General features: G+C 50.3%; 1 protein-coding gene across 4 annotated transcripts in view; it reads right to left on the bottom strand.

The window, feature by feature from the left end:
- The window catches only part of ACLY (ATP citrate lyase), a 434,227-nt gene that overhangs the window by 173,834 nt on the left and 232,396 nt on the right, over positions 1-27,997 (bottom strand). For all 4 annotated transcript variants that reach the window (XM_069634496.1, XM_069634498.1, XM_069634497.1 and 1 more), the window contains exons 12-13: positions 5,274-5,428; positions 4,055-4,145 (exon numbers count right to left, since the gene is read on the bottom strand). In XM_069634496.1, the coding sequence (XP_069490597.1) occupies positions 4,055-4,145; positions 5,274-5,428 (246 nt within the window). The remainder of the gene's footprint in view (positions 1-4,054; positions 4,146-5,273; positions 5,429-27,997) is intronic.

Genomic DNA, 27,997 nt, shown 5'->3' with positions numbered 1-27,997 from the left:
ACTACTGTCCTGACCCCGAATTCAACTCAACAGAGGTGCTCCGAAGAGGGGGACTCCTTCCCTTCGGCTGGGACCAACCAGCCCTGAACCAAACTACAATCTGAGACAACTCGCGAGATGCTGTGCCTTTCCAGAGCTGCAGACCGCGAATACCAGGAGACCTCTGACCCAGTTGCAGTGCATTATCCTTGAGAGGCCAAATCCATCCAAGTCTTTGCTGAGCTCCAGGTGAACCTTCAGAGGCATAATACGACTCATCCACGTCTCCTCACCAGAGTGCAGGACTCCAGGAATCTAAGAAGATTTACCCGGCAAATCGTGTCCTTTGATGGTGCTGTAGATAAGGCACCAATACCGCAGACTAACCAGAGAAGCAGAAGAAATACGTGCCAGAGGTCCTCTCTTGAGACTGCTGCCGAGATATCCTGTTCAGTGTTCTGCCTGTCATCGCCAGACTAAGGAATCCAGAGACCAGGTCCATTTCTGCTGCACAGAGGAGAATCCAGCCACAAACATTTCTTGTAACCTAGGGTACTGTGGGGGTGAAAAGGTATTGCCTACCTTTATCCAAGAAATCGCGCCAGAGTGGTAGACTGCACGACGAGGTGTCAAGGGTGTCCACTCTTACTTCTGAACTAAGCTGCCGGTTTGTGCCCCCTTTTGAGAGTCCTTTAACAAGGTATTTAACGTTGTGTTAATTCTTCTAGCATCTTTAACTAGAGAGTGAAAGTATCCACAGAACTTTTGCCGTTCTGCTGCTTCGTAACTGACTTTTGCATAGAGTTTGGGATCGGACTATAAAAGCGTTAGTTTGCTCTGAAACTGCCTCTAGAACCTTAAACTCTGCTACTGTTTGACTAACCACCTGTTTTCCGTCCTAAAAACTATCTTATGTGGTTTAGCTAACTAAATACAATTGCCGTATATCTTTGTCGGTGGGCGAGTGCACGGTCGTACTGATAATACAGTACAACTATCATTAGTGTCAAACTTTAACAATTGTATCGCAAACAACTACAAACTAATAGGTGGCCTTTGGACTGATAGTAAGAGTTGGGGACCTGTATACCATTGGAATAGTTTTCTGAAGTCTTACCTCAGGTGGACTTTAGGAAAACTCCTATAACAGGCACCAACAACAGAAGAGTGTGGAAACACTTAGCATGTTCGTCATTTAAAGTTCCATTAACTTTCCAAAATATGTAAAAACTATGTGCTGTAATTTTATTTACATTTTTTTCTAAGTCTTTGAAGGCATCTGGCAAACGCTGCTCTGACTACCAAATGCATGCTCTACCATGGCTTTACAACCACCTACTCTCATAACTGAGACTAGTCGGCTTCAAGAGGATGAAGAGTCCCCTTGTCCCCATCACCCTCCAGGGATAGACATTTTCCATGAAGTGGCCATTGGCTTTCCCTTGCAAATCACTCTGTCACGTTGGCTCAAAGGTATACTCCTGCTCCTCTTCCAGGCTTCCATCTAATGGCCAATGTTCGCTGGCTGCCATTTGGCAGTGTCTCAAAATTGCATACATTCTGTGGAAATTAGGAATGGCACTAGCTGAAAGAGGTATGGAACTTGATCCCCTAGACGGTGCTGGGTGCATTTCTCAAATAGCAGGATACAAACCTATAGTATTTGAGGTATTTGTATTTTATTTATTTATATAGAGCACCGGGCCCTGGGGCATGGTACAAAACTATGTCTTTCACTTCTTCAAAAATATATTTGATTACACATCTTAAAATCGCGAAAAAGAATATTATAAAAAGTCAATTTCTTAATGCATATAATCGTTTTTCACTTACATATCCAATTTATAAAATACAACAAATACATCCGTGTGCCTACATGCCAAACAGATTAATGATTAATGGGCCGCAATCATGTAGTCACCCTCGTGTTCCTAGTCAATGGCTTTCTTTAATTGGGGTACTTGCCAGATACCACTTCCTTATTTAGGATCCAAATGATTCCATTCATGTCCTTTTTCCATGAACATGTTTCTGTTCCTAATTGGGAACATTCTTTAGGATGCATTAGCTTTTCAAATACTAATCAAAACGGTAACACTATTCAATCTGATCATACTCTATCACAAGCTTTTTTCACATTCGAGTTTACTTCCATCTAGATTTATTATGGCCGATCTGACTTATTTAAAAAGGTTTCTCTGGATTGTCACAGGCTTGACTCTTGTTTGCGTTTGGCCTTCCTCTATTCCCCTCATAGCCATTTCATTAGGAATTTTCCTTCATACACTCCTTACAAGCAGCTCTCTTGACTCCGATGTGGTTCACTCATTTCTTTTTATTTAATTATTTTCTGCCCTGAACTTCCACTGCTCCTGCTTATTACTAGCAAAGTGAAACCTATGGCTCGTAGTGTTATTCCATGGGTGTGGCATGGTTTAAGTGTTTTCAGAGAAAAAGAAAATGCCAGATACTATTTTTGGAAATGCGTAGCTGGCGCGTCCGTCCATAACCTGGGGCCCGGTGTGTACCTGGATTGGCTTTCTTTCTAGAACTTTAACGGGAATGCAAATGCAGCAGAGACTGTTAGGAAAGATTGCCTTTTTGCTACTTTCCTTCCATTGCTTATCAGTGGAGTGGAACTCTGGTCTTCCATTACGAAATTCCTCATTTGTTTTGCACTACACAAACCGCCTTACAATGAAGTGTGGTGGGATACTTTGTATCCATTTCTCCGTTTTTGGTAACGTTATGGTTACTTGCATGATGTGTCCTTAATGGGCTAGTGGCAGCTGAGCGCTTTCTACTGTGTTTTTTTACATTCTTGCGTGCACTTTCGCATTTTACTGCAGAAGGCCCTTAGAGTACCACGTATAAAATGGCTGTGCCACAAGATTTTGAATTGTCCTTTGTCCATCTTGTATTTTGCTGTTCTGTCTACCCTCTCAGGGCTGGATTTGCAATACATGGTAAACTGTTCCCCAGCAAAGCGGCAGTGTGCGTTTGTAGCTGGATGTGGGGACCAGGACAGTCTAGCCGTAGCCCACATCCTGGCCAAAGTGTGTCTGTTGCTGGGCAAATGTGGTGGCCGTGGTTGGACAGCCTCTGCCAGTTTCAATGGAGCACCATTGGTGGGCTTATTTTCAGAAGGCTGTGTATTGTGTTTCAACTCCAGTTCTGAAATTGGTGCAATGCTTACTTTGACTTTTCATCACTTACTTTGCTATAGTACAGTGTTCTATATTCTGAACTTACTTTGTTTAAAAGCAAAGCATTGGTGCTCTGTATACAGAGCACCCCAAAGTGAACGTACATATATTAGTTGTGTACGTTTAGTAATTTACTTACCTGCAATTCTTGATTGCGTCAACTGAACCCTTCACCACTCTCACACGCTCCCAAGTTTAAGACTTACTGCTCAGTCACAATACTTTCATAGAGTTTGGATAGACGTTATGGTCTTTCCCAGTTTACCAAAATAAAGTGGCCTCTCAAAATCAACCCACAGGGCGGATTCTGAAAATCCATTTTAAGAGACAAAAATAAAGTATGCAGGGGAGCAAAGAGGACACACAATGCTTATTCGTAATATGTTTCACATATGCACATATATCTCTTGTGGAATGGAATGGCAGGGTACTTATAATGAAATTCCAAACATGGCATTCCATTTTATATAAAGGGGTCACGTCACATGGAAAGATTATGTATGTACACTAGTTTCTTGCTGTAGAAATGGAGCACACAAGACAGGTGGAAAAGTAGTGTGTGTGTGTGTGTGTATGAGATGGAAAGACCGCACATATGCACAGCTCCATTGATCTGAATCGACAGGACAAATAAACAGGTTTCAGAAACAGAAAAGAAGCATAAATATGTTGGTTCTATGTTAAGGAGAATCAAAGTAAATACATGAGATCTAATTAGGAAAGGCAGAGTGAAAAAAGTATCCAAAAACAGTCAGTCAGTGGAGAGGAAGGAAGATGGGAGATTTGGTAACAACAACGTGGCAGCAGTGGATCGGAGGTTCAGCGAGGGGGGTAGCAAGGATAGCTACAACACATCATTGCTCACTTACCTTGTGGCACAGCAGCCTTGGCTCTCTTGGCTGGAGCAATCTCATCGGCTCTGGATTCAGAGAAAGATGCTGTTCTACTCGGAGCTGGTGTCTACAATAAAATGCATGGCATAAGCACCCAGACAAAGACACCCATCAGGCATACCTGCCAAATGCCACATTGTTATGTGCAAGACATTCAGCCAGCCCTAGTTTTTTTTGTTTAACCATTGTCGTCAATGATGGGCCGTCAAGCTTCCAGCATGCCAAGCACTGCTGGCTACAAAGCAAGGACCGACTGACGTTCACTTGTGGCACAGGGGGCACTTTAAACCTTAAAGTTTGCAAATCAGCCAAAAAAGAAAAAGAAGCCTTCTTGTTCTGAGAATTCTCAGACATGAGCAATTGTGCCAAATGCTCAGCAGCGTTAAGCCTTTTTGTCTGAGACAAACGCACATTTTAACACTGGCATTCCAAATACCAGTACTCATTTTCACTCCTCATTTCTTTCAGGTAGGGAAATATTTGTTATAGGAAAGTGACCTTACAGTCTTCCCATACAGGGGTTAACAGAAAACACTGGCATCATCGATCAACATCCCCGAGGTCCGTCTCCACCAACATAAGATGCAGGGTCTCCAGGTTTCCAACATTGATGACAACTGGTTGCCAAACTGCCTCAAACAAATTTCAAGAAGGATCTTCCATTGGTCACCTCATCGTCCCTGCTCACACCCCCTCCCAATCCACCATCGGATGTCCACCTCATAGTTTTTATCCCAGTCTGCAAGTTGAAAAGCTCATTAGACTTTATACATTAGAGGCATTCTCAGCTGTAGACCGTCAGGATTAAGCGGCAGACACAAGATCCAGACAAAGTACACTGAATGATTAATTCAATATTGATCTGTTCAGGCTCAACCAGAAATTGGCAGTGCAAGGTTAAAGATGGCATAAGGTGCTTGATTGCAAGGAACAAAGGACCTTGGCACAACAGAACCTATAACAGAAAAGTTGTAAAACACACCATTTACAGGGCAATACATGAGAAACTAGGGAGTGATCAATCCACAAATGAAAGCATCACCGCAACCAGCACTTTAAAGGTAATCATCAGCCTTCACATGTGCACAGAAAAGAATTGAAGGTAATCACTCTCCAAACACTCATTACAAACATTTTATAGTAAAGAACTATTAAGGTCTGAAACTGCAATTGAAAACCAAACTCAAGTACTTACTGAAGGACTGCCACTGGCATTCAGGAGGAAGTTGGCAGTGTGGGCTGCTGTGGGTGGTTGGTTCGGGATCGGTCTGTGGCCCAGTGCCATGCCCACAATGGCGGTCATGTGGGTCTCTGTTCCGAACACATGGATAGGGATGCCTGTAGTTTTCCCTGTGGGAACGATCACATTTAAGCCGGGGGAACAGTTACTAGCAACTTTTCTCAACCTTGCCCCACATGATTCACTTTCATTCTAAAAAGTGTAAGGCTGCAGTCATACAAAGTTATACGATTTAACATGTCATCGTAATCCCAGCATTTAACTTTCACATACAAAACATGAAGCAAAAGAAATTTGGGATATGCGACTGCTTAACACAGTCAGCTGGAAACAAGGATTTGATCTTACAACATCAATGCCCAAAACCAGTGTTCTAATATACAGGTAGGGCTGTGTACTAGGTAGTACAGACACCGCTGCAGACCAATTTGTAAACTGGATCTGCTGTACCCCCCTCAATCACCTGGAGATAGTGATGCACACCTGGTATATAATCCATCATTACACTCCATCGAGATGCAGAAAGATCAGGCCCAAAAAGTAACTTTGCATGCATGCAATGGGCTACAAACGTGCGTTAGGGAGTTAATTTGTATGCATCATCCCCTCTCCTAGTCAGACCTACAGCATGTTTTGGCTGGACTTCTGTACCTTTTCTAAAAACCTGAATGAGTAGAGCCTTTTTCCACTTTTCATTCTATGGGCTTTATCTTTCGAACTCTACTCTTTGTATTGTACCTGTCCTATTGAGTCTATTTTACTCCATAACTCTTAAAGGCATCTGCATTTTACTACTGCAGCACACAGCTCCTTATGGGCATTGTTGCTGCGGACCCCAAGGGTCCTCCTTATTTTTCTTTATCCTAGAGTAACTACAGTTCTTAAGGATAGAGAGATAGGAACAGGTTACTTACCTGCAACTGTTGTTTTTCACCATGGGTCGGGCATGGATTCACATGCTCATGAATAATCCCCGTTGTCAGGCTGGGAATCCTTGATAAAGGAAATAACAGTTTCACTTTAGTTTATAAACTGTCTTTCTCCTATAAACCAATCACAGGGCTCTGGGTCATAATGCCCCCAGCCAATGACTGCCCTCTCCCTAAGCGCCTCCTCTGGCAGCCATCTTCAGATTTGGTAGCACGTAAAGAGGCAGTAGGACCAAGAGAAGAGCCACAGAGTGGTATGCGGGAGGGTTTGCATGTGAATCCATGCCAGAACCATGCTGGAGAACAGTTACAGGTTAGTAACTTGTTCCTTCTCCAGCAAGGGGTCTGGCATGGATTCACATGCTCATGAATAAATAATACACAGCAATGCAGAATTACACAACCACGGGAGGTGGCAAGGCTCAATGGAAGCAATTACTCTTACCTCCTCACCAGGCTCATCTTCAAACAAACAGGTTGCGCAGCACTGCTTAGCCGACTCTGGACTCCTCCCTGGAATCCCTGTCAACGCAGTAGAATTTCGTGAAGGTGTACGTCAACCTCTACGTAGCAGCCCTGCTAATGTCGAGCAGGGGCACACCAGACTGGAACGCCGTCGTCGCAGCAATCACTCTGGTAGAATGGGTTCTCGGACGGCCAGCAGAGGTCGGTTTTCAAACCAGTGACAACAAGTGATGCAGCCTGAGAGCCACCTGGACATGGAAGCCTTGGACAGGGCATTCCCATGGTTCACATGGCCAAAGTTCACAAAAAGCTGAGAAGTCTTCCGGAAACTCTTTGTGCGGGCCATATAAAACTTTAGTGCTCCTCTCAGCCGGCGACAAAGGTGTCAGAAAAAACAGAGGCAACACCAAGGGTTAGTTCAGATGGAAGTTCCGATGGAACCTTGGGCATGAATGAGGGGTGCGTCCGCAGCACCACTCTCGTCTCGTGGAAAGTCAAATAAGTCTGCATGCAGAACAGGGCCTGGATCTCACCTACTCTTCTGGCAGAGGGGATGGCCACGAGGAAAGCGGTCTTCCAAGACAGAAACTTGAGCGGAGCTTGATGCATAGGTTCGAATGCAGGCCCCATGAGCCTAGTCAAAACTACGTTGAGTTCCCACGCCAGGGCCAGAGCCTTCACCGGTGGGACCAAACGGAACAGTCCCTTGATGAACTCTTTGACTAAACGGTGTGACCAAAGGGAAGACCGTCCTGGAGATCGGGTGCAGCGGGAGATAGCTGCCAGATCCACCTTGATGGAGGCGTGACCAGCCCCGATTTAGCCAATAACAACCAGTACGGAAGAACTTGGGGGGGCCATGACCCTCAGTGGGTTAATCTTCTGCGAACGACACCAAGTCACAAAACGCTCCATTTGTGTCCGTAGCATTTAAGAGTCAAAGCCCTGGCAAGGACCTCCCTGCAGTCCGCCGGCAGCTCATAACCACCGAAATCTAATGCTGCAGGAGCCAGGCCTTCAGGTTCAGTGACCCTGGGTCGTGGTGCAGGATTCAGCCTCCTTCCCTGGCGAGCAGATCCGCGACCACTAGTAACTTGACTGGAGGGGACGCTGACATGCTGAGTCGGTCTAGGTACCAGATCTGCCTCAGCCACGCTGGTGCGACGAGGATCATCCTGCACCGGTACCCTCCGAGTTGACCGATGACAACTGGGGGTGAGGGGGAACGCATATAGAAACAGGCCTTCCCAAGGGAAGGAGAATGCGTCCCCCCTCTCCCCCCTATGATCCCCGGCTGGGGAAACCTGCTGGTGAACCTCCGGCACTTGGTGTTTGTCGCCGTCGCAAACAGATCAATCTGTGGACTGCCCCACTGGCAGAAAAGTCTGTCTACTTGATCCTGCCGAAGTTCCCACTCGTGACAAGAGCGCAGCTCCCTGCTGAGAAAGCAGACGGTGTTCTTTAATCCCGCCAGGTCAAACAGAATGAGGAGCATCCGCTGGGCAATAAATCCTGCGCCTCTGGAGAGCGCTGGGGATCTACTGCCACCCAGCTTCCAGATGTAAAACATTGTGGTGGTATTGTCTGTGAAGACACTCACCATCTTGGCAGAAACGACTTCAAGGCCAAAAACGCTGCCCTTCGTTCCAGTACATTGATGTGTAGCATCTTCTCCTCCGGCAGCCACAGACGTCTGGCGTGAAGACACCCGGTGTGGGTTCCCCATCCTTCCAGGGAAGCAACCGGACTGCCTCCTGGTACAGGGGCTCTGGAAGTCCATGCCTCTGGATATGTTGGAGCACACTCCCCACCACCTTATCGCTCGACGGAAATCTTCCTTGAGCGCGATTCTGTCCTGGAAGCCTCAGGCCATCTGGATCCAACGGGCGTCTAGGAATTCCTGCAGCGGGCGCATACGCAATCTGCAGAGCCGGATCAGGTATATGCATGACGACATCATGCCGAGCAGCGACTTGATGGTCCTCACTGTGGCGATCTTCAATGCTAACAGCCGTTGCACTTTGCCCAAGATGGCTGCTATCCCCTTCTCATATGGCGCCGCCAGGCAGGACACGGTTGTGCCTGGATCCCAGGAACAGCGCATCCTGCGATGGTGTCAAGCAGGACTTGGCATAATTCACTGAGAACCCCAGGTCCATCAGCAGCCGGACGGTCCTCGCCATGTGATCGACGGCGATGTCCCTTGACTTGGCCTGGATGAGCCAGTTGTCGAAGTAAGGATACACAGGAATCCCCTGTAGTCATAGACGGGCCGCCAGCGGGGCCAGGCACTTGGTAAAGACTCTGGGCACTGGCTTCAGTCCCAAAGGGAAAGCCTTGAACTGGTAATGCTTCCCTTGTACAACAAAGTGCAGGAACTTGCAATGCTTTTAGTGTATGGGGACGTGGAAGTACGCGTCCTCTAGATCCAACGATGACAGAAAGTCTCCCGCCTCAAGCTGGCCAAGGACGTGCAGCAGCGTGACCATCCTGCACTTCTGGGACTTTATGAACTTGAGTCGTCGTAGATCGAGAACGGGCCTCCAGCCCCCGGTCTTTATTCTTACAAGAAAGTATCCTGAGTAAACTCCGGAGCCCCGGAGTCGCTTTGGAACCAGCTCCATCGCCCCTTTTCTAAACATGGCCCGAGCTTCCAGCAGCAGCTGAGGGATGTTGTTCCTGTCGGGCCACCAGTGGTATTCACGGACACTTCAGTTGAAATTCTAAAGTGTGTCCGTGGGCGAGAGCATCCAGTACCCATCGATCGGTGGAGATGGTCTCCCACACGCTGAAGAAGTTCGCCAGTCGGCCTCCCACTGGGGTGCAGGCCCGATGTCTTGGCCAGTTCAGCCTAGCTTGGAGGCCGGTGTGCCACCCTGGGAGCCTTGACGACGACCACCTCTGAAGGCCTTGGAGCGACCCCTGTTGGCTTCCTGGATCGTGGAACGGGAGGTTTGGAGGTAAGAGGTTGAGCCTCCGCCAAAACCCTTTGAAGACCTGCTATATTTACTTCCAGAGGAACAAAAGGACGGATGGTGCTGTTGCAGTGTGCCCAAGACATGGGCCGTCTTTGTGTCGGTCTTGATGGCCTGGAGGGATTAATCGACGGCCTTCCCAAAAAGGTTATCTCAGTTGAACGGCATGTCCAGGACCCTTGTCTGGATCTCCTGTCTAAGTGTGGTGGTCTTCAGCCAGCCACGACGCAGGCAAACCCTGTTTCCCATCTGGTGGAAGCTTGTGTCTGCAATTTCCAGGGCCACAGTGATGCGTGGTCTGACACAACCTCGCCTTCCTGAAGAATCACCAAAGCCTCAACCAGTTTGTCATCGGGGAGGAAATCCAGGAGCAGAGCCATCTTGTACCAAACCTCCCGGTCACATCTGGCCATGATCGCTAGGGCGTTGGCCGCCTTGACCGTTGTTGTCACCAAATAAATGACCTTTCTACCCCTGGAATCCAATTTCTTCCCCTCGACAAATTCGACGACTTCTTCCTGGCGGCCACCGAGTCCGGCAATGGCTGAGACTGCAGACACTTGGGCGCAGACTCCAGCACCCAGTATTTCTTTTCAAGCCGGTCTCTCTTTGCTGGGGCTGAGGCGGGGTTCCTCAGCAGCGCCAGCCCCTCATCCCAGACGTCGTTGAGGAGCGGTACTGACAGAAGGGTCTTCCTTTTCGCCTCCCGGCGCTGGTATCGGAAGCCCTTCTCTTTCGGAGTAAGTTGGAAAAGCTCCGACGCACAGGTGATCATGGGAATGGAAGGATACCACTTTGTCTGATGGAGAAGCCCTTGGTGGCAGAGACATCCCTCCGTCGGTATCAGTCGTCGCTGTCCCCGTCCCCCTAGGGTGTGGGCGGAGGGCAGCGATGGTTGGAAATGAGGGGTAGGGTGCCTCCTCCTTTTCTTCAATGGTAGTTGCCCCATTGTCACAGATGGTGGTGCCGTTGGTGGCGCAGTCAGCATCCTCTTGAATCTCTGACACCAGCGTGTGGAGGGTCGAGAGAATATCCTGCAACAGGTCTAGGAGGAACCCGGGGGCAGGGTCGCTGGGTCCAGCACCCATGTCGTTGTCGACGTCACCACCACCCTCCTCCGGGATGGTGTGGACGGAAACTATCTCTTCCTCCTCGGACGAAGAAATGTCTGTGTCCTGGAGTTCCTCTCCGCCCCCACCCCCTTCTTTGGATCCTGAGGGGTCTGTCTCAGGCTAAGGTCTGTTATCCTCTTCTCCAGAGTCTTTTCTACTGGTTTGAACGAAGCCTCCCGCCTGGGAGGAAGAGCCACTCTGGCTGCCACCGGGGTACCCTGGACCGGGTCAGCCCCTTTCGCCTTTGAGAGGGCGACAGCGACCATCTTGATGGAAGAGGACGTTTTGGCCTGGATAACCTGGGCCTTAATGGGCAGGTCGAACACTGTCCTGCTTGTCCTTCTCTAGTTTCTCCCGCAGCTTCCCTGGGGTAGCCGGCTTCCTCTTGGACAAAGAGCTGGAGCAGTGGCTGGAGATCAAGGCAGACTAAGACGATTAGCGCGCCCTGACCATTGTGGGACCTGCTTACGCGGCCACCACGACGGAAGCGGACTCGCTGTGCTTGGCCTTGACTTGGGCCCCCACAGATGGAGCACCCTCAAAGGAATTAGAAGCCTACTCTGGTTGGCTGTATATGGATGACGCATGCTTCTGAACCACCCGGGGTAGAGGCCCTGGCCTTGAGCCATGTCTCCAGCCGGACGGGTCGGTCCTTCATTGTGCACTTGGAGAAGCCACGACAGATCTCACATTCTTCTTCCTTAAGCGTCGGGTGTAGACAATACAGGCACTGGTAATGCTGGTCATCTGTGAAAACATTCCTCAAACCGCAGCTGGTGCACAGTTTGAAGAGGGAAGCTCCATCCTTCTCTGACATGATTCGGCGCAGTGTAGTCCTGATGGACCTCTGCAAACTTCCAGGAAGAAACACTTTACGATTACTGCCCCTGAGGGGCGATTAAAGTTGGTGAAAACAGGTGCCCGTTAATCAGATGGATAAACAATGGAGCACACCTCGATTGAACCTACCAAAAAAAAAAAAACCACGAAAAAATGCAGAAGCTCGAAGAACAAAACGCAAGGACTCCCCCAACACTTGAAAGTGCGGTAAAAATCTGAAGATGGCTGCCAGCGGAGAGGCTTAGGGGGAAGGCAGTCATTGGCTGGGGGCAGTATGATCCAGAGCTCAGTGATTGTTTTATAGGAGAAAGACAGTTTATAAACAAAAGTGATTTTCTTTTAGTGAGGATTCCCAGCCTCACAACAAGGAATATTTATGATCATGTGAATCCATGCCAGACCCTATGCTGGAGAACTTAGTATCTCTCCAACAACTTTATAGTCTGACGGATTGGCACACACCACCTTATGTGGAGTGCCAAAGGAATACCTAGTATCGTGCTTCTTTCTCTCTGCTCCTGTGACTTTTTAGTCACATTGACAATGTCCCAATTATGGCTGGTGGCAGTGGACGGGTTCTACCAAGTATTGTGTGATTTTCTACCTCAGGCTATGTCCATAGCTGCGGTAGTGTGCAATAGGAACACCCAAGTACCAACTTGGGGCATCCCTTTTTACACCATTACTAGCGTGATTGCTCTTGGTTAGCCTTCTTCTACCATTCTGGGAAGGGAAGGCCTGTGTGTGTTTTGCCCTTGGCGGGAACCCTTGGGGGTCCCCGCCTAGGTTCCGGAGTGTCTGGCCAGGCAGGAAGTGGGGGAGGAGTTTTTCACCCCCCCCCCCCCCACACCCTATCCTTCCAGAGTGCCTGAATTGAACAGCCAAACGCCCCTTTCTGTAAACTGCCGAGGAAGATTTCAGAGGAGTGAGTGCTGGGACTGTATAAAACGCGAGGCTCCTGGAGTGCAAGGCAAGTCAACCACTGGACGCTGAAGTAACCGAAGAAGAAGACAACCAGAGATGCCTGCAGACCCTTTGTAACACCATAAAGTGATCACTGCTGCCCTGACCCAGTTTTCTGTGCGACAGAGGAATTCCGAAGAGGATGACTCCTTCCCTTGGACTGGTGGGAACAACCAGTCCCAAGACAAACTTTGTTTTGAGCCATCTCCCGAGGTACTGTGAGTTTCCAGAGCTGCAGAACCCCAATACCAGGAGACTTGCTGCCCATTTCGAGTGCATCATTGTGGAAAGGCTGAATCTGCCCACATCCTTGCTGAGCCCTCAAGGACACTCCAGAGACACAATCCAACTCAACCAGACTCCCTCCTCAGAGTGCGGAACTGCAGGAACTGAAGATGATTGACCAGGCGAATCGCATCCTTTGTTGGTACTGCAGAAAAGGTGCCAAAACCACAGAGTGACCAAAGAAGTTGCCAATAGCAGTGCCAGAGGTCCTCCCTCGAGAATGCTCCAGAGCTATCCCTTCCCTCCTTTCGTCATCAGACCAAGCAATCCAGAGATCGGGTCCAGAGCTGCAATTTCATAGAGCATCCACCACAAATGTTTTCTTCTGACCTAAGCTACTGTGGGGGGGGGGGGGGGGGGGTGGGGGGGGGGGGAGTATTGCTTGCCTTATTCCAGAAAGTCGCTGCAGAGCATTGGAGTGCACGTAGAGGTGGCCGGGGCAGCCCCTTTTTACCTCTGACTCAAGCCGCTGTAGCAAGTCCTTTAACATGGTCTCCAATGTAGGTTAAGTCTTGTATCTTCTTTCCTCGAGACTAGAAGGTATCCACAGGAACTTTTGACTGTCGCTTTTCAAGACTTTAAGCCTCTCAGAACTGCAGGGAAACTGCCTCTAGAACCTGAAACTCTGCTAGGATAACACTAACCAACTGTTTTCCTTCCCAAAAATTACCATCTTATATGTGTACGTTGACTAAATGCAACTACTGCATTACTTTGTAGGTGTGCGTTATTACCGATCGTACGGTAGACCTGTCAAACTCCTGTAACAATTGTGCACATTCATCAACTACCAATTAAGAAGTGGCCTTTTGAAAGTATTGTAAAGTATACCTGTGTGTGTTAGTTCATTGTGCCAAGTATTTAACAGTAACTCTTGTGTAAATATAATAAATCTATATGTTAATATAAATGTATGTGTGTTGGGGGGGCGTGGCTAACTGCCATGTAGAGTGGACGTGTCTCCTGTGAGCTCCGCGCCGATGTGCCATCATAAGCTGATTTTCATGCATTTCTGCTAACTTTTAAAAGCTCCAACTTGCACCATTCGTCGCCGGATCTCATCAGCTGTCGCTTGATCCATCTTTCAGACGGTTGGAGACAACCAACATCGACTTACGTCGAGCGAGAAGAGCCGCAGCCGAGAACCAAAATGGCGGCTCCCGCGTCCTGTTTCGAGGGACCGGAGCGCGCCTGCACCGCGGAGGACGTCGTCCATCGGGGCCTGCCGGGGAGCCAGAACAACCGGCCAGCCTGCACCGGGGTCGGGAGAGAGAGCAACCACGCTCGTAGACAGAGCCTCCATCCAGCGGCGTCCTGCCCGGGGCCGCGGGGCCCAGCGGAGCCCTGACAAGACCTGTGGCCGGCCGGAGCCGCGAAGGTGAGCGGGGCGGGGGGTAACCAGCGACAGAGGACTTGCGACTGCATATCACCGGGGCCTCGTCCCCCCTTAACCCCTGCCAACGCATATCCGCGCCTGGGAGTGTCGCCGAAGCTGACTCCGCCACCTTGCGCCCTTCGGCCGACACCGAGAGCGACCCAGGCCTGACGCTCCACATCCACAAGAGCCGGTGAATCCCCAGACGGCCGCAGCTTACCTTCACCCACAAGACGGGGCGCGGGCACTGCCGAAACTTGACGCCTGCCTCTTCGGATGCGCGAAGCCCTGCTTCGACGCCCTGATATTGCAGCCTCTCCCCCCCTTCACCTTCATCTTGGCCCTGGGCCCGCGGCAACAGCACGAGGAACCCCGCTGCGCCGCTTACTGGATCACAAGATGGCTGGTAAAAGTAGCAGGCCCAAGCAACAGCAGACCACCCTGGACACATACACAGCCAGCGAATCTCCAAACCCTGAGCGCACGATTTGTGGGCCCACAAGCCTTCAATCGGACCATACAACACTGGTGGCACCTGAACCCAGCAACACCCAGCTCCTCGATGCTGTTGCCGTTGACCTGGGCCTTCTGCGCCAAGATGTCTGCTCTCTGGCCGGCAGGACTGACGCGCTCGAAATACAGGTCAAGGAAAATGCTGAATCCAAAACGCAACTCCTCCGAGATGTAGACGAACTCCAACAAAGAGTCAAGAATTTGGAAGACAGGGCGGAGGAAGCGGAGGGGAGAGCCTGTTGCAACAACATTCGTCTCCTTGGGCTACCTGAGGGTATCGAGGGCTCCGACCCCACTAACTATATTGAGAACCTCCTGCTGCAAGAGGTGGGAGCTGGCAAACTCTCCCAAGGCTTCTCTATCGAAAGGGCCCACAGATCCCTTGCTAAAAGACCCCCGCCGGGTGCTCCACCCAGGCCGGTGATCGCAAAAGGCCTTAATTACAGAGATCGAGAAGTGATCCTAGCCTTTTCTCGTGCAGGTGGTCAAATCAAACGTGACTCTGCCACAATTGCAATCTACCCTGACTACACCTTCCAGGTTCAAATGAACAGAGTCCAGTTTATACACACAAAGGCCAGATTGAAGGCAGCTGGATTGCGTTACATGGTCCTGTACCCTTCAAGACTCAAAGTGCTGCACAATAACAGGGCACACCTTTTCGAAACTCCGGCACAGGCCAGAGACTGGATGGATGGACAGCAAATTCCTGACATCGAAGAAAGAAAGCGGAAACCTAGATAACGTTCCTCCCGTCATTTCAACAGCAATCAGACAGCCTTCACCCACCACAGGCAGGCGGAATAAGCCCCCTACTCAGCTGAATGGATCCTGATATGGAGACACTTGAGTCAAGGACCACTCCTCCCCCTGGAAATTTCTTTCCTTTTTTTTTTGGGTGTACATACCCACCCGTAGGGCACAGTGACCCATGCACGGTCCTACGGAGCGGAAACGGGATTGTCATAACGAGGGCAACCTCGCTGGGCTAGTTTTATGTTTGGGTTGTTTACAGTTAAGGGGGGAGGGTGGGAAACGGGGAGTTATTACTATAGTTGGGAACCGCAAACGGGAATCACCAAGACCACGGAAGCACTCGTCATGCACTTCAGCACCAATAAGACCCAGAGTCCTGCTGGCCCCACTCGTCCGACTACGCAACGACTATGGCTGACAGTTAAGATCATCACATGGAACGTTAGAGGCCTGAACAGCTTTGTCAAACAACGACGCGTCCAGTCCTACTTGAAGAGATGCAAGGTCGGAATCGCCATGCTCCAAGAGACTCACCTGTCTGCCAAAAAGCTAGACGCCTTGGCCAAAACTTGGTGCGGCACCCTAGTGGGTTCCACATACTCCTCCTATGCCAGAGGGGTCCTGATCTGGATTGCCCCCACGGTACCCTTCAGGCTCACCAGCACTAAATCAGACAGCGAGGGGAGAATGGTTGTGGTTTGTGGTTCTATTGAGGGTAAAGAACTGTGCTTGGTCAGCACTTACGCACCTAACCACAACGCAACTACCTTCTTCCACTCCCTCTACACACGGCTCACCCCGTATATGGACAGAATTATGATATGGGGGGGCGATCATAACTGCACCCTCGACCCTTTTGCTGGACAGATCCGACGTCAAACACGACCGCCCCTCCCCTCCGGCCAAAATACTTTCCAAGTTAGTCCACCAGCTACAACTAAGTGATATTTGGAGGGACCAGCACCTGGGGCAACGGGAGTACTCCTTCTACTCCCCCCCCCCACATGCCGTGCATACCAGGTTAGATTATATCTTTCTCAGCCAGACACAGCAGTCTATGTTTGTTGACGCGCATTACTTGCCGAGGGTGCTGTCCGATCATTCTCCCCTGCTGGCCACCTGGGAGGTGTTCCCGCCTAGACCCCTCATACCCACGTGGAGATTGAGAGCCGAAGCTCTACTTGATACATCATTCAGAGAGCACAGAGACGAGACCGAAGAATATTGGGAGAACAACCTACATAGTGTTAAATATATAGGCACCGCCTGGGAGGGATATAAGGTGGGCATGCGGGGTGAGATGATCGCAGCAGTTGGGGGCGCCCAGAGATCCATCACAACCCTGTTGGAACAGGCCGAGGGATACCTGCGCACCCTCGAGGGCAGGGCTGACTTATCTCCCGATCAATTACTTAAAATTTCTGAACTTAGACAAACCTGCCTAAAGCACTGGGAAGCCCTTGGTAAACTAAGCTACGCCAAACACACAGAGAGTCCATGCCCTGGGAGAAAGCCCGGGAAACTCTTGGCCTGGCTCTACAAAAGGGAAACCCCCAGGCCGCCCATATGCCACATACTCGCACCAGATGGCACTACTGTGCATACCCAACCGGAAATCAACTCGGTTTTCTCCAGCTTCTACCATAATTTGTACTCTGAGACCCCCCCCCCCTCTGACACGGGGATCGAGGACGCCCTTGACGTCATCGATTTGCCTAAACTAGACCCGCATATGGCCGAGACTCTCGATGAGCCCATCACTCCTGATGAGGTCAAGGTGGTGATCAGAACGCTACCAGCTGGGAAGACCCCAGGCTCGGATGGCCTCCCAGGGGAGTTCTATAAAACCTACGAGGAAACACTTGCCCCTATATTGGCCCAGGTCTATAACGAGGCCTTCGAGTGTGGCACCCTCCCGGACTCCGAGCGAGGCCGTGATAGGAACAAGTTACTTACCTGTAACTGTTGTTCTCCAGCATGGGTCTGGCATGGATTCACATGCTCATGAATATTCCCCGTCGTCAGGCTGGGAATCCTCGGTAAAGAAAAAAATCAGTATCAGTTTCGTTTCTGATCTGTCTTTCGTAGTAGTAACCAATCACTGATCTCTGCGTCATACTGACCACAGCCAATGACTGCCCTCTACCTAAGCCCCGCCTCTGGCAGCCATCTTCAGATTTGGTAGCACGTGAAGTGGCAGTATGACCAAGTGAAGAGCCGGAGGGGTAGGCGGGAGGGTTCGCATGTGAATCCATGCCAGACCCGTGCTGGAGAACAACAGTTACAGGTAAGTAACTTGTTCCTTCTCCAGCATGGGGTCTGGCATGGATTCACATGCTCATGAATAAAGAATACATAGCAGTAAACACATGCACAACCACGGGAGGTGGCAAAGGCTCAACATTAAGCAATACATCAAACTCAACATTAAGCAATTCTTACCTCCTCACCCGGCTCACCTTAGGCGAACCGATTGCGCAGCACTGCTTGGCCGACCCTGGACTCCTCCCTGGAATCCCGATCGACGCAGTAAAATTTCGTGAAGGTGTGCGTCGACCTCCACGTAGCAGCCCTGCAGATGTCCAGCAAGGGCACATCAGATAGGAATGCCGTGGTAGCTGCGATCGCTCTGGTGGAATGGGCTCTCGGACGGCCAGGCAGCGGTCGGTTTGCCAACCGATGACAGTACATGATACAGCCGGAGAGCCATCTGGAAATGGAGGCCTTTGAGAGAGCCCTCCCCTGACTGACAGGTCCAAAGTTCACAAAAAGTTGTGACGTCTTCCGAAAACACATCCAGCGAGTGCAAAGTCCTTTCGGCCGGCGACGAAGGCGACGGGAAGAAAACCGGCAACACCAAGGGTTCATTGAGGTGGAAGTCCGACGGCACCTTGGGCATGAAGGAGGGGTGCGTCCTGAGCACTACCCTCGTGTCGTGAAAAGTCAAGTACGGGGGCTTGCAGGAAAGGGCCTGGATCTCTCCCACTCTTCGTGCGGAGGTGATGGCCACAAGAAACGCGGTTTTCCACGACAAGAACTTCAACGGAGCCGAGTGCAGAGGCTCGAACGGAGGTCCCATGAGCTTGGTCAGCACCACGTTGAGCTCCCACGCCGGGGCCGGAGCCTTCATCGGCGGGAACGATCTGAACAGTCCCTTCATGAATTCTTTCACCAGACGATGAGACCACAAAGACGTCCGCCCCGTGGTTCTGGTGTATCGGGAGATCGCAGCAAGATTAATCTTGATGGACGCGTGCGCCAGTCCAGCCTTGGCCAGCGTCTGAAGGTACAGCAGTACCTGGGGAGCCGCAATACGTAGAGGGTTAATCTTCTGTGCGTGGCACCAGACAGAGAACCTCTTCCATTTGTGTCCATAGCATTTAAGAGTTGAGGACGCCCTGGCCTTTGCAAGAACCTCTCTGCAGTCGGCCGGTATGTCGTATCCTCCAAACTCTAACGCTGCAGGAGCCAGGCCTGCAAGTTCAGCGACTTCGGGTCGTGATGGAGGATGGCGCCTCCTTCCCTGGAGAGAAGATCCGCGTCCACTGGCAGCTTGATTGACGGGGACGCTGACAAGTCCAGAAGGTCCGGGAACCATATCTGCCTCGGCCACGCAGGTGCGACGAGGATCATCCTGCACCGTGACCTCTTGAGCTGGTTGATTAGCCGGATCAGCAATGGCAATGGAGGGAACGCGTATAGAAACAGGCCCTCCCAGGGGAACGAGAAAGCATCGCCCATGCTCCTCGGCTGGGGAAACCTGCTGGCGAACCTCCGGCACTTGGAGTTCGTCGCCGTCGCGAACAGATCGATCTGGGGTGTGACCCACCGTCGGAAGAGGCGGTCCACTAGATCCTGTCGTAGTTCCCACTCGTGGCACGAGCGCAGCTCAGTCGGCGATGGTGTTTTTTATCCCTGCCAGATGAAACGGCACCAGAAACATCCCTTGGGCGACGGCCCAATGCCACAGATCCTGCGCCTCCTTGGACAGGGCTGGGGATCTGGTACCGCCCTGCTTCCTGATGTAGAACATGGTGGTGGTGTTGTCGGTGAAGATCCTCACCACCTTGCCCTTGAGGGACGGAAGAAAGGACCTGAGGGCCCAAAACACTGCACGGAGCTCCAGGACGTCGATATGGAGGGACCTCTGTCGGAAGCCAAAGGCCTCTCGCGTGCAGATTTTCGGTGTGCGCTCCCCACCCTTCCAGGGAGGCATCCGTGGTCACTGTCTCCTGATGCCGGGGGTCTGGAAGTCCATGCCCGCCGTCAGATGCGCGCGGGTGCCCCACCACCGGATCGCTCATCGGAAACTCTTGTTGAGTGTGATCCTCTCCTCGAAGCTGCCCGTCGTCTGGATCCAACGCGCGACCAGGAACTCCTGCAACGGGCGCATCCGGAGCCTGCACAGGCGGATGAGATAAATGCAAATGGCCGCCGAGTTGTCTTGCGGCACTGGTTGAGGGGAGTCCGACGGGCGGTCAGGAGCCCCGTCGGCACCCTCGACGTTCTCGTCGTCTCCTACGTCGGGGTCCCTCCCGACGGGCTGGACTTCTTCCACACCAACGCCGTGGCTTAAGACTTCGATCAGCTCCTCCTCAGAGGTTGAGGCCAAATCCACGACGACCTCCTGCCCCCCCTTTTTCTTCTCCGTCAGAAGTTTCACGGGGGTTCTGTCGATGGGCATGAAAGAGGACTCCCACTGGTGTAGCCTCCACAGGCTGAGCCAGGGCCGCCGCGACTGTCTCGATAGAGGCCTTGGCCAGGTGGATTAAGGCTTTCACCACCTTAGGTGCGCTCACCGCCTTCTCCTTGGGGGGAGGGTCACCGCCTCGCTCCCTCCTCCAATGGGGCCTTCGAGCTCGACCGGGGTCTCTCCAGGAGCTTTGCCGGGTGCTCGGCCTTCCTCTTACGCGAGCCAGAGCGTTGGCTCGTGGTTGATGGCGCCAGGGAGGATGCGCCCTGCCTGGCGCTCGTAGAGCCCGACCGTTCGGCGCTCCCGGTGCCAGCGGACTCGCGGTGCTTGGCCTTCTGTTGGACCCCCGTCGCCGGGACGCCCTCAAAGGTCTTAGAAGACCGCTCGGACTTCTTCTTCTCGCCTGACGGGCTCTTTCCTTCCAGCCAGTTGGCGAGACGTTGATGGCGGTCCTTCATGGTCCGCTCCGAAATATTGCCGCAAAACGCACAGTCCTTCTCCACGTGAGTCTTGTCCTCATGTAGGCAGTAAAGGCAAAGGGAGTGTTCGTCCTCCTTAAAGACATTTTGAATCTGGCATCCAGGGCAGACCCTGAACAGCTTTCCGGGCGTCAAGCTTCCCTTCTCCTGGGCCATGTCCGAGATGGGCCTGAGAAACTTCTGGAGTCCTCCAAAAGCGTGGCTCGACGAAATCTTCACCCGTGAGGGGCGTAGACGAATCCGACACGGGTCCCCGTTAATCGGATGAAGAAACGGTGGAGCTTGAGGCTTGACCGAAAAAAGAGACATTTTTCTGAGAAAAAAACGTGAAAAAAGCACTAACGCTCGAGAGTAATAGCACGAGGATCCCAACACTTGAACGTGCGGTAGAAATGTGAAGATGGCTGCCAGAGGTGGGGCTTAGGTAGAGGGCAGTCATTGGCTGTGGTCAGTATGACGCAGAGATCAGTGATTGGTTACTACTACGAAAGACAGATCAGAAACGAAACTGATACTGATTTTTTCTTTACCGAGGATTCCCAGCCTGACGACGGGGAATATTCATGAGCATGTGAATCCATGCCAGACCCCATGCTGGAGAAATACCCTTACTCAAACCTGGGAAGGACGGAGCAGATTGTGCCTCATACAGGCCCCTCTCCATGCTAAATGTAGACTGCAAGATCCTCACCGCATTGCTCGCCTCCAGACTGCGCAGAGTGATCCCACTGCTGATCCATCAAGACCAGACCGGATACGTCCCCGGACGATCCATTACTGAGAACCTGCGCAGGCTGCATCATGTCATTTATAGTACCGAGGGAAGACCACAGAAACTTGCGGTGGCATCACTGGATGCCACCAAAGCTTTTGATTCCGTGAGGTGAGAATGGCTATATGCTACCATGGCAAAGATGGGAATTGGTCCCGTATTTCTGAAATGGACCCAGCTGGTCTATGCCAACCCCACGGCAAGAGTTCGAACTAATAGAACCTTTTCTGCGAAATGGTTCCTACACAGAGGCACCCGCCAGGGATGCCCCCTACCCCCCATGCTGTACATCATCGCAGCCGAGACTGTAGCAGCCTACCTGAGACAGGAATACGTAGATGGGCGCATCACCATAAATGGGACAACTCTTCTCGTCTCCATGTACGCGGACGACACCCTCTTATATTTGCAGGACCCCGAACACCTCCTACCCTACATTCTTGAAACCCTGGACAGCTTTCATAAGCATACCGGGATCCAGATTAACAAACAAATCTTGCCTCTACCCCCTAGCCGCACTACACAGTGATCATTATGGGTCCCTCCCTCCCCTAGATCTCGAATGGCAGGCAACATTGTTTAAATATCTGGGGATAACCATATATCGGACCCCCGGCACGGAACATATACTTAACACCGTAAGGGCCAAAGACTCTCTCTCGAAGTCCATGGAATTTTGGGGGTGGCTTCCGCCCTCGGTGGCCGGGAGGGCGGGTCTCCTTAAGATGGTCGCCCTGCCCTGCCTATTGCACTACTTCACTAACATTCCCTTCTACATCCCCCCAGCATTCTTTAAAGACCTCAACAAGGTCTGTAGGGGCTTCCTTTGGCAGGGAGGCAGGCATAGGGTGGCATTGCAGACCCTCCAGAGACCATACGAGAGGGGTGGGTTGAAGATCCCCAATTTTGAACTTTATTTCCTAGCCAGCCAGCTGAGACACATTGTGCGGTGGATGGCCGACGAGAGCACAACAGACACCCGCCTCCTCCAACCGGCCCTCCCCCAGCTATTACTCAGGGATCTGCTGTGGACCAAGAGGGGTGCTCTCGAACACTGCCCTTACCTCGTCAAGCTGGGACTCCGACTCTGGAAAAGGGCCTGCAAACTGGTCGGGTCCAAAGACCCATACTCCCCACAGATCCCCATTGCAGCACTCATGCCCAACCATTCCTGGGGTCAACTTGAGACCTGTACACAATGGGAGCCCCTTGGGGTGGCCACGCTTGGGGACCTGATCCAGGAGCAGACGGTTTTAGCCTTCCCAGACCTTAGTGACGCCACTGGCCTCCCGGCCGGGCAATTCCTACTGCACAGAGCGGTCATACAGGCCCTAACTAGCAGATGGCCCGCCGCTGGCGACCTGAATTACGAAAACGAATGTATTGAAACGATTCTTAATGCCGCCGAGGGGGGCCACGAAACCTCACGTATTTACGAGGCCTTACTATGGGGCTCCACCAAAGAAGACCTCAGATGCCGAAACAAATGGGAAACCGAACTGAATCTGGTTTTCGAAGACAAAGCCTGGGGCGATATAACCCACTACCATAAAAAAAATCTCCCGGAACGCCCGCTTACAGCTCATTCAACTGTACGTCACGAACAGAGCGTATCTCACCCCGGAAGCCATATCCAGATTCACCGGTGCGACCACCCAATCATGCCCCAAATGCGGCGAGCCCGATGTTGGCATGACCCACATGTTCTGGGGATGCCCAGTGATTAGAGAATTCTGGACTCAAGTGAGGGATAGAGTGGCCGGTGCAAACATTGACATCGAAGTGGACGAGCCCTCGGCATGGATCCTGGGCAGGTTTAGGCGCAGCAGGGAGAACAAATCCCTCAACAGGCTGAGAGACCTTATTTACATAACTGCCAAAAGGCGCATTGCCATGGGGTGGAAGAGCCCCAAAGGCCCACCTATGCCCCTATGGTGGGGGGACCTTACAAAGTGGATCGCAGCGGAAACCGCGGCATGGGAGACTGCGATCCAAGTGCTGAGGCTTGACTCCAGCGAAGAGCTTCACCGCTGGGTGGCCTTGACTGTACCCTTGTTGCACCCTGAATCACAGGAGAGCGAGGTAGCTGGGTAAGGCGACCCAGGCCCGAGCATGGACTCTTGACGAACTTAGTACTTACTGTGGTCTTGGGGGGGGAGGGAAGGGAGGAGTGGGGGACAGTTGGGGATTTAATCTTTTCTTCTGATATGCTCAATCATCACCACTGATACCTGTTTTACTCTTTGTTATGGTTTGTAATGAAACTAATAAAATATATTTAAAAAAAAAAAAATGAATGTGTGTTTATTTGATATGCATTACTAGCTAGGTTCAGTGTACTTATCTACAGCTCACATCTTCCTCTTAAGATAACCCGGACTGCTCTGCCACTCTACCAAGGTCCATGAGTAGTACAGACTGATACCAAGAGTTGGGGGATCTACAAATCACTGCGGTAGCTTACTAAAGTCTTACCTCCAAGTAGGACTTCAGGAAAACTCCCCTAACAACGTGCATTACAAGGCCACCTCACAAGACTGGATCATGAGAAGAACATGGAGCCATTTGGTCAGCCAATTTGTGGGCAGTGATCATTTGGCTCAGTGTTGCCTGGGGCAACTGGTCTCCAGCCATGGGCTTCCTTTTTAAAAACCAGTGCAAGTACATGCTTTAGTACAATTGGGTTAATCAAACCGAACTGGGACTATACATTTCCCACAATGCATTAGACTGCTGAATAGACGGCCAGGACCGGCAGCATGGTGTTCCGCTGGGACACAGTTCACAAATGTAATGCACACATGGGACTGTGGGTGGCAAAAGGTTCAACACATTGGAGCAGTGTGAGAGACAGTGATCCAATTAAAACTGCTTGCGTTGACATCTAGGAACTGGTTATGGTGATTTGTTCTACAATAATATAGTTCCATAGGGAAGCATTAGATGTTACACTGCATTTGTAAAGGACAACATCTCCCACTTCGCATCTAGGTGCAGCTGGGTGTCTCAGAGTGTAGTCTGCGAAGACGGTCCCAGGACACCACTACTTGGATTCAGCAGTCACAGCTAACCACTAGCAAGACCTATCAAAGGCAATCCCTTAGCTGATGAGTTTAGGGGAATACTGCAGGCAAGTCACCCAGACCAGGTAGGAGAGGCCAATGCAACTGACTAAGGTTGTGCCTCAAGAAAAGACCAATTGTCTCCAATCCAGGTGTTTGGCGGTTTTTCAGACCCACTGTTGAAGGGTTCTGGGAAGCCAGCCTTAATGGACCTGGAAAGTCTTGGAACAAAAAGTATGAATTTAACTCCTGATCGACAATAAAGACGGGCAGTTAGGCTCAAACTAAGGAGATCAGCAGTTTGGTATCAAGTACAATTAACAAAACACAAGAGCTTGACATGCACTAAAGTGTGCACACTACTAAAATACTAATTTATTTATCAATAGAAGGTCAAAAAGCAAACAAGTTTTTTTTTTAAAAGTTAAGTAAAGCAATACCTACACATATACAAAACAGTTTGGTGTCCCATTTCAAACACATCCCCAGTCTTAATAGGAACACAGTTGAAAACAATACACTGCAATCGCTTAAAGTGGAGGGAGTAAATAACCGGGGAGTAAATAACTTTCCAAAGAACTGCATAGCAGTTCTTTGAAAAGACTATCCCATTTTGTGCTTTAGGTGGCACTGCAGCAACTGGAAGCTTTGTTTGCAGAGATTGCAGAACCATGTGCGAGTGGATTGTGACTTGAGTGGGTGTGACAAGTTGCTAGAGGGCCTCTACTCCGGTGAAGCATGCTACACAACCTCCATGCCCAACCACGTAGAAGACCGTCAGCTGGAAACTGCCACACTACACCATGAAGTCCCCTGCAGCCATACTGCATTTGGGAGGGACCGGCGAGAGGCACTGTTCAAGCCCAATCAGTATTTTAAGTGGGAGGTTAAATCAGGGGGTGGGGGCCCCTCTAGTTAGGGGCGTGAACCAAGTATGGTGGATGTACTTAAGCTATGCCCCCCAGCTAGAGACCCCCCCCCCACCGTGCATGCATGGAACATCCTCTCCTCTTTGCACCTCTGAGATGGCATGTTAAACCACCTCAGAAGATTACACCAAACAGTCATACTGAAAAATAACCACTTATAACAAGGTTACACAATATTTATGATAGGGAAAAATAAGTACTCCAATTAAACAAAGATTATATTGTACAAATAAACAATAAATGGCCAGTTATGGCCATACGATCTTCCTCTTTATCCTAAAAAAATAAAAATAAACAAGCCCTACACAATAATACACACAGTAATTACCAGTTATGATCCAAAGATACAATACAGAACTTGGTTGAAGGTTTCCCGCTACACTCTAAAAAGATAAATACAATGTACACAATACAATTATAGCACTTTGAAGTAGAGCACAGGGAAACACAATGTCCAACACAATCAGGACTACTACAAAGTCCAGGATATAGTCTAGTGAGCCAGTCCCTAAGCCCATAAGGGCATATTACACACTAAGGATGGAAACAATAGCACCACAGTGAAACATTGTATATCCTTGGAGTAGGGTGTAAGAGATTTCAAAATACCTAGCCAATCAGAGACTAAGAATCCAGGGCATGGTGGAGAACTCCAGAGACCCTAGAAAATGCCACAGTCCATTTAAGTACCTTCCAGGGTCACTTGCAGTTCTAAATTTGAAGAAAGGCGCTATAAGAATGAAGACAAAGTTTGTAGACTATGAGAATGCAGGTAAATCACAGTTCCTTCAGAAGCTTACAAATTCAAGGCAGTAAAAACCTTGGAAGTAAAATGCAGTAAAAACACGGTGCCAGGGTTAAAGGACGAGATTAACTCGGAAGCCATGCAGCCAAAAACCCAAACCAGAGATTGCCCCAGACCACTGCATCCAGTCAGTCTGGCCAGAAGCGTGCCTAAAAAAACAGCAATGGCAGGAAACTGCAAGAGTTCCTCTAGTAGGTAACCTAACGTGTTCTTCTAAAAATCCAGCAGCACTGTGTAGGGACAGAGGGTTTCCCTGTATGTGCTGGGAGAAACCTGAGGGCGTCCTCACATCTATTTCCCGGAGATCCTCTGCACAGATGGCCAGGGAAAAGCCATCTCTTTTGGATCCTGAACCTAGGGGTGGAGAAGCCAGGAGGATCACCTGGGTGGAGGACAATTGGGAAATGGGAAGAACAGTCTTCAGGTGAGAGACCGTATTACCCCTTCACAGCTCGTGATGAACCCTTGTTCCCAGAAACCTAATGGTATATTGTCACCCCATATCCTTTGGCCAGAATAATATTAGGAAATATTACTAACCTCGAAAACCCAGAAAAAGGAGAAAGATGCCATTGGGCGAGATATGGTATCCCCCTTTTCCCACTTGACAACCAACCAAAGCCTTCTCCAACTTTAATGGGCTATTATAAGCCAGTTACCCTCATTTCTCCACAATCGACACTACTGGGACAAAGAAGAAGCAAATAAGAACAAAGACTATGCTCTTTTACCACTCTGATACTGGGACGAGGAAGATGCCTGCTAAGATGTGTGAAGGTCAGGCATGTCCCTTTGATTGCGGTAAGGCAGGGTTAATTGAGCATTCACATCTGCAGCCTGTCAAGTGGTTGCAGGCTGCAGGTGTATAAAACGAGACCTGCCCAGTCAAAAAGAGAACGACAGGAGAAGCAACAAGGAAACCAGTCCAAGCAGCTGGAGCAGGGCGCCAAGGCGCTAGGAAATACGGAGAGAGGCGGTCCTTGGAAGCATGGCGGGAGAGCTGGGACTCCCTGGAGCTGGCTGAACACAGTGAGGGGAGACATGTGGGAATGCTGCCCCTTACCTTGTTACTTGAAGCGCTTGTTGCCCTGTGTGAGAGGACCAAAACAGGGGTGTCTGAAGGGCAGGAGCTGGAGCCAGAGCACAGAGACTAAAACTAGAAGGCTGTGCGATCCGCGCTGCAACAAGAACAATGAAAGCAACCATTGAGTTTCTAATGAATGGGAAACCCGGTGCGCGAGTGTGTGGACTTTGTTATACGCTGAATACTTTGTATCAGAGTGGTTGCATGCCTTGAATATGCACGTTTTCGAAAAAGTCTCCGATACTTCATTATCAATCGTCAAAGGGCTCAAAAGAACTGAGAATTCTTTGTATTGATTGGTTGCATGTGGCAAGAAACAGGTTTTCAAAAGTCTCCGAACACTGGCCAATTCAATTATAGTGAAATAAACGCTTATCGAACAAACAAAGCACAGATGAGCGATAAGCAACGCTTATGATTATTGAATACCAAACTGAATTACAAACCTTGTTAACCATTCGAAATAATACATTTGGAACCCAGAAAGGGAGCAGAACCAGAACCTCAAATTGGAAAAAAAACATTGTATATGAAAAGGCTGAAATTAATACACCTTTAAAAGGATAAACAAACCACTGCATGCTGAGTTCTAAAATGAATGTGACTTTCAGGAACATGAAACAGAAAAAGGGTGCTGAAGCT

The sequence above is a fragment of the Ambystoma mexicanum genome, chromosome 13 (genome assembly GCF_040938575.1).
Source record: "Ambystoma mexicanum isolate Mex_15411 chromosome 13, UKY_AmexF1_1, whole genome shotgun sequence".
NCBI classification, from domain to species: domain Eukaryota; kingdom Metazoa; phylum Chordata; class Amphibia; order Caudata; family Ambystomatidae; genus Ambystoma; species Ambystoma mexicanum.
This window is presented reverse-complemented; position numbering and strand designations above follow the sequence as displayed.